The following is a 13,009-nucleotide window of genomic DNA, read 5'->3' as shown; positions in this document are numbered from 1 at the left end:
CGGCGACTCTTTGAAGTAACAGAGTTTGCTCCTGTGCAGGCCGGGTGACGGGATCCATGTCTATTCAGGCGTAGTGCCGCCATTTACTAGCAGCAGGTTCCACTCCTGCACGGTGGACCCTGGGATGCGATTGCACCTATTCTACCTCAATATTTACTCGCTGCGTTCCGCCAGCCCTAACACTCCTATAGGCCTCCATACAGTATAATGCACTCCCCATAAAAAAATACAATACTCACCTCTCCAAATTGTTCTCCCACTGTGCCGAGCTCATGCACATCTCAGGAGAGCGGGTGCCAAGTAATGATGTCATCGCACCCGCTATCAGTGTCTGCATCAGTGATGTCAGACGTACACTATATTCCAAATTATTATGCAAATGACATTTTTCTCGGATTTTCCTAAATGGTCAGTGCAAATGACAGTCAGTCATCACCCGTTAGAGTATACATCGAATTTTATTGAAGAAACCTCCCAATGATAACAGTATAATCTCCAAAATTAATAAAACCTCAAAGTGCACTGTTCCAAATTATTAGGCACAGTAGAATTTCTAAACATTTGATGTGTTTTAAAGAACTGAAAATGCTCATTTGTGGAATTTGCAGCATTAGGAGGTCACATTCACTGAACAAAAAAGCTATTTAACTCCAAAACATCCTAACAGGCCAAGTTACATGTTAACATAGGAGCCCTTCATTGATATCACCTTCACAATTCTTGCATCCATTGAACTTGTGAGTTTATGGAGAATTTCTGCTTGTATTTCTTTGCATGAAGTCAGAATAGCCTCCCAGAGCTGCTGTTTTGATGTGAACTGCCTCCCACCCTCATAGATCTTTTGTTTGATGACACTCCAAAGGTTCTCTATAGGGTTGAGGTCAGGGGAAGATGGTGGCCACACCATGAGTTTATCTCCTTTTATGCCCATAGCAGCCAATTACTCAGAGGTATTCATTGTCATGCATGAAGATGATTTTGTTCCTGAAGGCACGTTTCTGCTTTTTAGACCATGGAAGAAAGTTGTCAGTCAGAAACTCTATTTACTTTGCTGAGGTCATTTTCACACCTTCAGGAACCTTAAAGGGCCCTACCAGCTGGTTCCCCATGATTCCAGCCCAAAACATGACTCCTCCACCTCCTTGCTGACGTCGCAGCCTTGTTGGGACATGGTGGCCATCCACCAACCATCCACTACTCCATCCATCTGGACCGTCCAGAGTTGCTCGACACTCAAACTAAACTAATGAAATAAACCAATAAGGTTGAAATATTGTAGAACTCACAAGAACCTTATATCCAAAGGGATAATAATAGATAAAACTATTTTTATTTATGAATAATTAAAAACCTGTACCACACAGCAAAAAGACATACAACCGTGCACACTACAACCGTCCCTCACACTATTGCCACTGGATTACCCTGCCTATACAGCGGAGGTTGGCACCCTAGATATACAAGAGAGGCGCCCCCGCTCCTCGAAGACTAGCCCTACCGCTCCTGCACTCTTTTCCTATAGAAAGTGATACAACTATACGACAATCTCACGCGGCAGGAGATAGAGAAAAGGTTATAATTACTTAATGGAGCATTCGGTAGGCATATGGTAAGCAGTGTGAGAGGGAGTGATGCCGTGAACTAAAGTGCAAACTTATAGTGCATAAAATCAGACAGACAACCTGACTAACGACTGATCCCTATTCTCTGACCACCTACCTAGCTGTGGAGGTTGGCACCCTACTGTACAGCGGACTGGCACCCCCACTCAATGAGGGCTGACCCTATCAATGTCCCTATCACCAGAAACACCGGCCAATAATTGTATAGCCTGGTGTAAATACTAATGGGTGGGGGCAAACCCAAATTAGATGCAAATTACTACCATCATTTATCAGAGCCTCCTGATGATCCAGTTGGTGAAACGCGTTGAGGCATGAGGCATGGGTCCTCGAGAACATCGATCATGATGAGTATCTCTGACTATAACTGACATTGACATATATCATGCTCTGGATGTGCAGTTTCATTTATACTGCTACACAGATTTATCCTACCTACAGTGGGGCAAAAAAGTATTTAGTCAGTCAGCAATAGTGCAAGTTCCACCACTTAAAAAGATGAGAGGCGTCTGTAATTTACATCATAGGTAGACCTCAACTATGGGAGACAAACTGAGAAAAAAAAATCCAGAAAATCATATTGTCTGTTTTTTTATCATTTTATTTGCATTTTATGGTGGAAAATAAGTATTTGGTCAGAAACAAACAATCAAGATTTCTGGCTCTCACAGACCTGTAACTTCTTCTTTAAGAGTCTCCTCTTTCCTCCACTCATTACCTGTAGTAATGGCACCTGTTTAAACTTGGTATCAGTATAAAAAGACACCTGTGCACACCCTCAAACAGTCTGACTCCATACTCCACTATGGTGAAGACCAAAGAGCTGTCAAAGGACACCAGAAACAAAATTGTAGCCCTGCACCAGGCTGGGAAGACTGAATCTGCAATAGCCAACCAGCTTGGAGTGAAGAAATCAACAGTGGGAGCAATAATTAGAAAATGGAAGACATACAAGACCACTGATAATCTCCCTCGATCTGGGGCTCCACGCAAAATCCCACCCCGTGGGGTCAGAATGATCACAAGAACGGTGAGCAAAAATCCCAGAACCACGCGGGGGGACCTAGTGAATGAACTGCAGAGAGCTGGGACCAATGTAACAAGGCCTACCATAAGTAACACACTACGCCACCATGGACTCAGATCCTGCAGTGCCAGACGTGTCCCACTGCTTAAGCCAGTACATGTCCGGGCCCGTCTGAAGTTTGCTAGAGAGCATTTGGATGATCCAGAGGAGTTTTGGGAGAATGTCCTATGGTCTGATGAAACCAAACTGGAACTGTTTGGTAGAAACACAACTTGTCGTGTTTGGAGGAAAAAGAATACTGAGTTGCATCCATCAAACACCATACCTACTATAAAGCATGGTGGTGGAAACATCATGCTTTGGGGCTGTTTCTCTGCAAAGGGGCCAGGATGACTGATCCGGGTACATGAAAGAATGAATGGGGCCATGTATCGTGAGATTTTGAGTGCAAACCTCCTTCCATCAGCAAGGGCATTGAAGTTGAAACGTGGCTGGGTCTTTCAACATGACAATGATCCCAAGCACACCGCCAGGGCAACGAAGGAGTGGCTTCGTAAGAAGCATTTCAAGGTCCTGGAGTGGCCTAGCCAGTCTCCAGATCTCAACCCTATAGAAAACCTTTGGAGGGAGTTGAAAGTCCGTGTTGCCAAGTGAAAAGCCAAAAACATCACTGCTCTAGAGGAGATCTGCATGGAGGAATGGGCCAAAATACCAACAACAGTGTGTGGCAACCTTGTGAAGACTTACAGAAAATGTTTGACCTCTGTCATTGCCAACAAAGGATATATTACAAAGTATTGAGATGAAATTTTGTTTCTGACCAAATACTTATTTTCCACCATAAAATGCAAATAAAATGATAAAAAAACAGACAATGTGATTTTCTGGATTTTTTTTCTCAGTTTGTCTCCCATAGTTGAGGTCTACCTATGATGTAAATTACAGACGCCTCTCATCTTTTTAAGTGGTGGAACTTGCACTATTGATGACTGACTAAATACTTTTTTGCCCCACTGTATGCTAATTATTGTTATTTGGTTGGTTGTTTATATATATTAGGAAATCTGTAATTAATACACTGCATGTCAAGAGTGTGCAATTGTTACAGTTATCTGCATCTAAATTGAAATTGGAGTTTGCCCCTACTTATCAGCTTCATCATGATTCGTACTTATACCGGGTTATAGATTATTTAGATGGTGTCATCATCTATACTGCCTTATAGATTTATCTTACTCATGTTAATGATTATCAATCTGTTGGTTTCCTTGTTTGTCTATACATGGGAAATATGTGATTAGTACATTACATGTCAGCAGTGTTTAGTTGGGTAGTAATTTGCATCTAATTTGGGTTTGCCCCCACCCATTAGTATTTACACCAGGCTATACAATTATTGGCCGGTGTTTCTGGTGATAGGGACGTTGATAGGGTCAGTCCTCGTTGAGTGGGGGCGCCAGTCTGCTGTACAGTAGGGTGCCAACCTCCACAGCTAGGTAGGTGGTCAGAGAATAGGGATCAGTCGTTAGTCAGGTTGTCTGTCTGATTTTATGCACTATAAGTTTGCACGTTAGTTCACGGCATCACTCCCTCTCACACTGCTTACCATATGCTTACCGAATGCTCCATTAAGTAATTATAACCTTTTCTCTATCTCCTGCCGCGTGAGATTGTCGTATAGTTGTATCACTTTCTATAGGAAAAGAGTGCAGGAGCGGTAGGGCTAGTCATCGAGGATTCATTGATTTCAGTGATTCATTGAGCCCTGAGACACAATACCATCCACGAGTTTATTTGAAAAACAAAACAATTAAATCTTTAAGACACTTAAATCCAATTTGCGTAATAATTTGGAACACAGTGTAGAGGGGCAACGATGGGAGTGGGAGCATGACACACCATGTCTCATCATTGCTATCAACTGTATCGGCATCCAGCTGATAAAGTTGAACTTACGGTGACAGGCGGGGGGCCTGGTGCCCCGGCTCTCGGGTCGCATAGTGGCTTTGTGGGTGTGCAGGGAGATCAAGTCTGCCTGCTCAGCTGCAGAGTCTAACTGTATGGGCACGCAAGCCCATTCATTCAACAGTAGCATAGCTCTGGGTGGGCCCCTCAGAGTGCAGGGCGATAATTCCCTCTGCCCTTCCTGGTAGTTATGCTACTGGCTGCTGCCTGTAGTTACTAACATGTCATATGGGTAGTACACATGGACATTACAAGAAAGATTACCCTCTAGGAGCTTGGGGCATCACTGCATGAAGCATTTAATATGGGACTTCCACCTCCAGAGCATGCACACATAGGATATGAAGCTGGGACGTACACCCAGATTCAGTGCACATGCCCAGTAAGCTTAAAGTCGTGCAAGCGGGATCTGCTGGGAGATTGCGGTGACGTAGGCGTAGGGAGCAATTGTAATGTGATGGCCATGGAGAATTTGAAAAAGACATTTGACTGACAGTGACTGAAAGCTAGAGATCCCCACCCCTGTGACTGAAACAGATGGTATGTGGGTCAATCCTCATAGTTTATAAAATTATTTTTTGCAATAAATACTGGGACGTTTTGCTTGAGATAAACATGTTAGTGATGCAATGTGCATCACTAACAACTTCATTAGGGCAATTTAATAGCAAAAAAGGATGCGACAGGTTCCCTTTAAGTATAGATTAGTGGTATGTGCTTGTTATACACTTATTTGTAACTATTGAAGCTGTCTTGCCACGATGGCTCAGACCTTTGTCTTCTCAAGCCACTTGAAGTTTCTTTTAATTCAATGAGTCAATGGTCACTGGAGCGTATCAAAAAAATCTTATTTTCGTTAAAAATACTCAGACGATTTTCCATCTGTATTGTTAGCCATGTGCATTTGTTTTTTATATATCAGCCAGTGATTAAAATTTGTAAAACCAAATACAGTTACCTATGTAAAAAAAATTGTAATGTTTCCATAAAATCAGATGCAATACAGTTGGATCAGCATGGGATCAGATTTTTTGTGCTCCTGCACTCTTGCATAGACAAGTCTAATGTAAAATACAGAAGTGTCTAGTGCACACTGAAAATTCATTTTTCCACATGGATATTCGATCTATATACAAAAACGGTCATCTGAACAGCACAATTGAATAACAATGGTTTGAGTGCTGACCGTTGTTTTGACAGAGAGCGCTTAGATAAAACATACCGTCGTATGAACGTAGCCTTAGGGTATGTTCAAACACTGTGTTTTTGCAGCAGCTATTTTCAATCCCATATTTGTATTAAAGGCATGCCCACTATATTTTTTCTTGTATGCGGGTGAAGGAATGCACATTGCAGCCTACATCATCACAATGATCACTGCATTTACACATTTAGTCCTTAATTGCAGTCTTCCAGTACTTTAAAGTTAAGTTCCCATGATGAGTTTTTGGTGAGTTCTTGATGCTCCATTTTTTCACTCACCAAAAACTCAGAGTCTTAGGCTGGAGGTCACATGAGTATCGATTATGCCAATGACACTCGATCAGTCTCTGATCAGAAGAATTTGAGAAGAGTGTCAACTTCCCTTGAATGAGAGAATCAGAGCACAGATGAGAAGATGGAGAGCTTAATTTCTCTATCACCTCTCATTGGGGGACACAGGAACCATGGGTGTATGCTGCTGCCACTAGGAGGCTGACACTATGCACAAAAAAAGTTAGCTCCTCCTCTGCAGTGTACACCCCACCGACTAGCATTAAGAACTTCAGTTTAGCTTAGTGTCAGTAGGAGGTGGACACGGGTCTTTCTTTAGACCCTTATCTACCTCAATGTGCGTCGTTTTTCTTTTAGGTTTTCCGGAGGGATACAGGGTGAACAGTCACACCTGTAGTCCCACAATACGGACTATGAGTACGGCGTGTACTGCCACCCCATGTCCTCATAGATCCCTCAGCAGGACGAAGATCCTAGCACACAAGCATGCTCAGAAGTCCGGTCCTGGCTCCATCCCCCACCCACTCGCCCACCAGAGCCTGTCGGTTGCGGAGACGAGGACGTCCATCAGCTCCCTGGACATCTCATTCCTCTTCAGGTTAGAAATGGTGTGGGAGGTTTGAGGTGAGTATTTCCCCATCCCATCCCAGATTATTCAAGGGGGGGTTTTGCTAGGGGCTCCCAGAATACCTGGTCGTCGCTTGCACCCAGTTTGCAGGAGCATGGCCCGGGATTGCTGTATTGCACGGCGGCCTTTGCAAGCAGCTGCGTTTCTTCCTTCCCATGCGGCAACTGCGGTCCCTCTGCCTTCTATTCCAGTGCGGGGCCTTTACAGGCTGCCGCGCCGCTTCTTACCCCCTGCGGTTTTCACGGCGGCCGCACCACCTTCTCCAGTGGGACAGCCCTGACAGGCTGTCGTGCCGCTTCTTCTGCGGCGCACTGCTCCAGCGCCGCAGTTTTAATGGTGGCCGCACTACCTTCTCCAGTGCGACAGCCCTGAAAGGCTGCTGTGCCGCTTCTCCCTGCGGCGCACTGCTCGGCGGCACGGGTTTCACGGCGGTCTGCTCTACCTCTCCAGCATGACAGCCCTGACAGGCTGCCGCGCCGTTTTCTAACTGCGGTGCACTGCTCTGGTGCCGTGGCTCTTTCATCTGGCGGTTGCTGGCCTCTAATTTAGGCCCCGGCTTCTGCCCGGGCCTACTTCCGGCGCCACGACTCGGCCCACTTCCTCTTTCATCAGGCGGGCTTTCTCCCGCCCGACAATCTGTCCTGCACTATCCGCCCACCGGCGCCATCTTGGTGCTCCTGGGTGCACGGCTCTCTCCGCCCCTCCCTCTACGCCACTGCTTGGTGCCACACATCGCACTCCGCCCCTTCCAGAGCACACATTCCTGCGCCCTTTCAACAGTCATCATCTGCGGTTCACTCCTGGATTGCAGCAGGAGCTCACGCCTAAAGACCTACTTCTCTCCGGAGGTCCACCCGCAAGCCGGACAGCTTCTTCCACCTGGAATCCGTTTTTTTGTCTGCCGTGAGTAGCTCTGCACTGCAGACTGAAACTCCCCTCTGCCCCCTTGTCCCCTAACCCTCTGGCATTTTCTTCAGGGACCCTTTAAATGTCTACCTCTAAGGTAGGCCGCTCTCGTCCTCCTACTTCTTCCTCTGCTTCTTCTGCCTTAGTCAAATACTTTGCATGTTCATCCTGTAACTGCAAACTTCCCTCAGGTCAGTCCTCTCCACGCTGTGAGACCTGCAGCAACCCGATTATTCCCACCGCCCAGGATCCCCCAGCTGCTCCGCTTGAGAGTGATACCCCCACCCCTAGCTGGGCCTCCTCTCTGTCACAATCGGTAGCGGATCTAACTCGGGTGTCTCAAACTCTGGTGTCCGTGCTGGATTGATTAACCCTGCAGACCCCCCGCAGTAGCCAGCAGGTCGCAGAAACCTCCGTCAGAGCCCTCCATTATAAGTCATAAAAGGTCCAGACAGGAACGCCGGTCTGAGTCCTCTTCTCGCTCCATCTCGCCCCATGGTCCTTCTCTGCGGTCGACTTCCTCCCGGCCCTCCTCCCCTGAGTCAGGCGAGGCATTCTCTGATGCGCCCTCGGAGGATATTTCAGAGCTGGATTCTAACCAAATCGCTACCATGAGGGATATGGTTCAGAATCTCATTGGAGCGATAAATCAGACCTGTGGCATCAAGGATACCTCTACGGAACCCGCAGATCAGGCGGTTTCGTTTAGACGGGCTAAACCACCTTCCAAGTTTTTCGCTCCTCACCCTGAATTCGAGGAGATCATGATCAGAGAAAGAGGATCCGACCAGATGCTTTCAGAGAGGAAAGAGACTTGGCGTTTTATATCCCTTTTCTCCGGAGCTCACCGCTAATTGGACTGCTTCTCCTTCAGTGGATCCTCCAGTTTCCAGGCCATCCACCAACACGGTCCTTCCACTGTCCGGCGGAGCTTCTCTGAAGGATTCTAACGATAGAGTCATAGAATCTTTCGCAAAGTCAGCCTTTGAATTGGCTGCAGCTACTCTATGCCCGGCTTTTGCTTCCACTTGGACTTCAAATTCCATATCCAAATGGGCCAAACAACTCCGTCGGGGCATCCTGGATGAGGCTCCACCCGGACAGCTGGCGAAGCTTGCCAACCAGATTTCTCATGCGGGTGAATACCTGGTCTCCGCCTCCCTGGATGCCACGTCTTTTGCGGCTCAGGCATCCAGCAATGCTGTTGCCATCCGCAGGACCGTTTGGCTCAAGGCCTGGCAGGCAGATTTGTCTTCTAAAAAGTCGCTTACCAGCCTGCCTCTTCAAGGATCATTTCTCTAAGCTGGACCAAATCATTAAGGATGCCACAGGGGGCACAAGCTCTCTTGTTCCCCAGGCCAAACCTCGTCGCCCTCCTCCTAGACGGCAATTTGCTCCTTTCGGCCCTTTTGTCGCTTCACGGCGTCAAACTCCTTTTCCCAGCAGCAATAGAGGCCACAGGCAAGTCAAGAGAAGAAGACGGTATTCTTTAGACCCACTCCTTCCTGGCGTCCTCGCTACTCCCAGGGTAGATCCTCCAGGTCCAGGACTGGAAGATCCACCTCTAGTTCCGGGTTTCTTCGCAGCCATCACTTCTCTCCTCAAAGCCGGGGTGATCGTTCCCATCGCAGGAAAAGAATGGTTCACAGGTTTCTATTCAAATCTTTTTGTGGTACCGAAAAAAGATGGCAAGGTTCGTCCCATTCTGGATCTCAAATTGCTGAACAAGAGAGTTCGTCTGAGACACTTCAGGATGGAATCCCTTCGTTCAGTAATTGCTTCCATGGAGGCTCAGGAATTTCTGTGTTCCAAAGATATTCAGGACGCCTACCTCCATGTTCCGATATTCCCGGGACATAACCGATTCCTGCGCTTTGCGGTGCTCCAGGACCATTTTCAGTTCGTCGCCCTGCCGTTCGGTCTTGCAACCGCTCCCAGGGTTTTCACGAAGATTATGGCGGCGCTGATAGCCATCTTGAGGGTCAGAGGCCTGGTTCTGTTTCCGTACCTCAATGACATCCTCATCAAGGCTCCGTCTTTTTCTCAAGCTCACGAAAGTCTGTCCATTGACTTCGACACCCTAGCCCGTTTCAGGTGGCTGGTCAACCGGAAAAAGTCCTGCCTTATTCCTTCTCAGCGCATCGTTTTTCTTGGCATGCTCTTCGACACTCGTCAGACCAAGGTTTTCCTTCCCGAAGACAAGAGATCCATCCTTCGTCGGGACGTACGATTGCTCCAGGGTCCTTGGCTTCCCTCCTTCCTGTCGGCCATGAAGGTTCTGGGGAGGATGGTAGCAACATTGGTAGCGATTCCCTTCGCCCAATTTCACTCGCGACCTCTTCAGCAAGCCATCCTGTTTTAGTGGGACAGGTCTCTCTTTTCCCTGGATCATCCAATCCGACACTCTCCCCGGGTCAAACGGTCTGTCCACTGGTGGCTGTCTTCCCCTCTCATCTTCCAGGACAGGTCCTTCCTTCCAGTTCACTGGCAGGTGATGATGACAGACACCAGCCTGCTCGGCTGGGGTGTGGTGTTTCGCCACCTGACTGTTCAGGGTCGTTGGTCGGCGCAGGAGTCAACTCTGCCGATCAATGTCCTCAAGATTCGGGCCATCTTTCTGTCCCTTCGTCACTGGAAAAGGATTCTCAGGGGTCTACCAATCCGAATCCAGACGGACAATGCCACGGAGGTGGCATATGTCAACCATCAGGGGGGGACTCGGAGCTCCTTGGCCTTGGCCGAGGTATCCAAGATCTTCCTCTGGGCAGAGGCAACGGTTCCGGTGATATCAGCGGTGCATATCCCCGGCGTGGACAATTGGGCCGCAGACTTCCTTAGCCGCGAGGGTCTCGCGGCAGGGGAATGGTCCTTGCATCCGAAGGTTTTCCATCAGATTTGTCTTCGATGGGGGACTCCGGACGTGGACCTCACAGCGTCCCGAATGAACAGCAAGGTTCCTCAGTTTGTCTCTAGGTCTCGCGACCCCCTTGCGGCGGGCGTCGATGCTCTGGCCATTCCTTGGCCGCAGTTCGTGCTGCCCTATCTGTTCCCACCCCTGCCCTTACTTCCCAAGCTGTTGAAAAAGATCAAAGCGAAAGGGGTGCCAGTCATTCTGATTGCCCCGGATTGGCCCAGGAGAGCTTGGTTTGTTTACAGTTCTCATGTTTGTGATTGTTATTTCAATCTTATTGTTTTCTCCTACTGCTTTCTCACTAACTGAAGTTCTTAATGCCAGTCGGTGGGGTGTACACTGCATAGGAGGAGCTAACTTTTTTTTTGCATAGTGTCAGCCTCCTAGTGGCAGCAGCATACACCCATGGTTTCTGTGTCCCCCAATGGAGGCTCAGAGAAACAGATTTTACGGTAAGCAACCAAAAATCCTGTTTTTTCCATCTTCTTCATTGTTGGACTGCACTTGCATGCAGAAAACAATAGCAGATGTGCACTGCCCATAGTACATAATTGGTTCGAGTACTATCCGATAAAACATTGGATAGCACTCGGCCTTGTTATACGCTCATATGAGTGAGCACTTGCACTTCTAGCAAAGTGGTTTGGATTTATAGAAATCTCATGCCGATTGTGCTTTTTTTTATGCTGTCTGCAACATGTCAATATCTCATGTGGGTGCGCTGAGTTTTATATGCAGGTTTTACCCATAGAATTGCATTAGATACAGATCTGTTGCTGAAACGTACTAAAAATGAATGTAGTCCAAGAAAAAATGTTACCTACCTACCTAAAAAGTGAAGAAATTCTACAGAAAATCTACAACATCAAAAACTCACCAAATGCTCATCCCAGGAAAGTATCCTACATGTATCATGCATGGCACCAAAGGGTCAATCTCAGTGATCTCTAGTTCAATCGCTATGATCACTGGTTTCTAGTGATGAGCGAGTGTACTCTTTGCTCCGAGTATTTGTTAGCATTCAGAGATTAAGTTTCATCGCCTCAGCTGAAGGATTTACAGCTACTACCCAGCCTGAGTACATGTGGGGGTTAATCTCCAAACACTAACAAATACTCGGAGATCACCTGAGCATGCTCGGGAAAACCCAAGCAACGAGTGTATTCGCTCATCACTACTGGTTTCCTACCATAGGTCCTTTTGTTATTGCCTATTTTTTATATTCCTGTAGTATTATAAAACTGAAATATGTAACTTCTAATATTTTAAAGAAAAAACTATGCAGCTTATTTACTATCAGCTTTACATACTCGCAATCTTCTGTACAGTGACAAACAGTTGTTGTCCGAGTTGAAAATGTTGAAATTGTTGTTGGGACAGTTGTTGTAGTCAAAAGCGGAGCGTCTGTGAAAAGATAGGGTACAATACAGTCAGTCTATTATCAATGTATGTATTCATTACTTAAAGGTAACCTGACAATGGATGCATGTTGCCCAATTTTTGTATGTTTTACTCCAAAACCCTGCAGCATTTCCGAGAAAGGCATACTTTAAATTTGCCTGGGACTGAGCTGTACAGTCTCTCATGCGACTTAATGTATGTTTCTGTCTGGAACACTGCAGTGTTTTAAAGTCAAACATACACAACCGAAATCCTTCAGCCATTGCCTCACACATGCTGCACGTGCCATCAGATGTCAGGTTCCATTTAATAAAAAAATATATATACAGGAAATAAAAACTATAGATTATTATTATATTTAGTAGCCGTGTCTCTTATTATATTTCTGGAATTAGGAACAACAGACTTTCCACTTGTGACATACTGGCATCCTAAATGTTTTCAATCTAGGAGTTAATGCTTTTTTAAAGGTCAACCCCCACATTTTTCATTGCATTTTATTAGCTTTTTCTCAGCTTTTTTACATACAAGTGTTACATTGAAGTCCATAGAGCAATGCGAAACGCATTAATAAATAAATGCTTTGTTTAGTGGTATTTAGTTGTCATTTTTAGGATTTTTTTTAAATACAACATGGTACGGATATTATGTTTTTTCTCTATCGGATTTGAAAAACATTAGGAAAAAACATTGGTACAAAATGACAAATATTGCACATATGCACACAAAACATCACAGAAAAAGGCAGCCTTATTTACCAAGACCAGGTCACAATACTAATGCACTATACACTCGTGTATTTTATACATCTTTTGTATCTTTTGTATCAGACCTTTTAATTGAGTTGCATATATGAAAAACAGCTCAAGATTTTCACTAAAAGATGTTGCCTGGGCTTTAAAGCAGTATACAGCACAGTATCAATCCCCTCAAGCTATTAAAAGCATGTTGTCCTTTAAAACGCCGCAGAGTTTCAGAGTCAAACATACATGGCTGTGAACGTACAGCCGGTGCCTGGTACATGTTGCCTATGGTTTGGGCAACATGTATCACCT

At 46.0% G+C, this 13,009-nt stretch overlaps 1 protein-coding gene across 2 annotated transcripts in view; it reads right to left on the bottom strand.

Moving 5' to 3' along the window:
- The window catches only part of LOC143815566 (uncharacterized), a 201,967-nt gene that overhangs the window by 75,113 nt on the left and 113,845 nt on the right, over positions 1–13,009 (bottom strand). Inside the window, exon 3 of one of the 2 annotated variants that reach the window (XM_077294889.1) lies at positions 11,864–11,957. In XM_077294889.1, coding sequence (XP_077151004.1) covers positions 11,864–11,957 — 94 coding nt within the window. The remainder of the gene's footprint in view (positions 1–11,863; positions 11,958–13,009) is intronic. The other variant, XM_077294891.1, reaches the window with a different exon arrangement.

The sequence above is a fragment of the Ranitomeya variabilis genome, chromosome 3, assembly GCF_051348905.1.
Source record: "Ranitomeya variabilis isolate aRanVar5 chromosome 3, aRanVar5.hap1, whole genome shotgun sequence".
Classification (NCBI taxonomy): Eukaryota; Metazoa; Chordata; class Amphibia; order Anura; family Dendrobatidae; genus Ranitomeya; species Ranitomeya variabilis.
The sequence above is the reverse complement of the archived record's forward strand: the minus strand, read 5'-3'. Positions and strand labels throughout refer to the sequence as shown.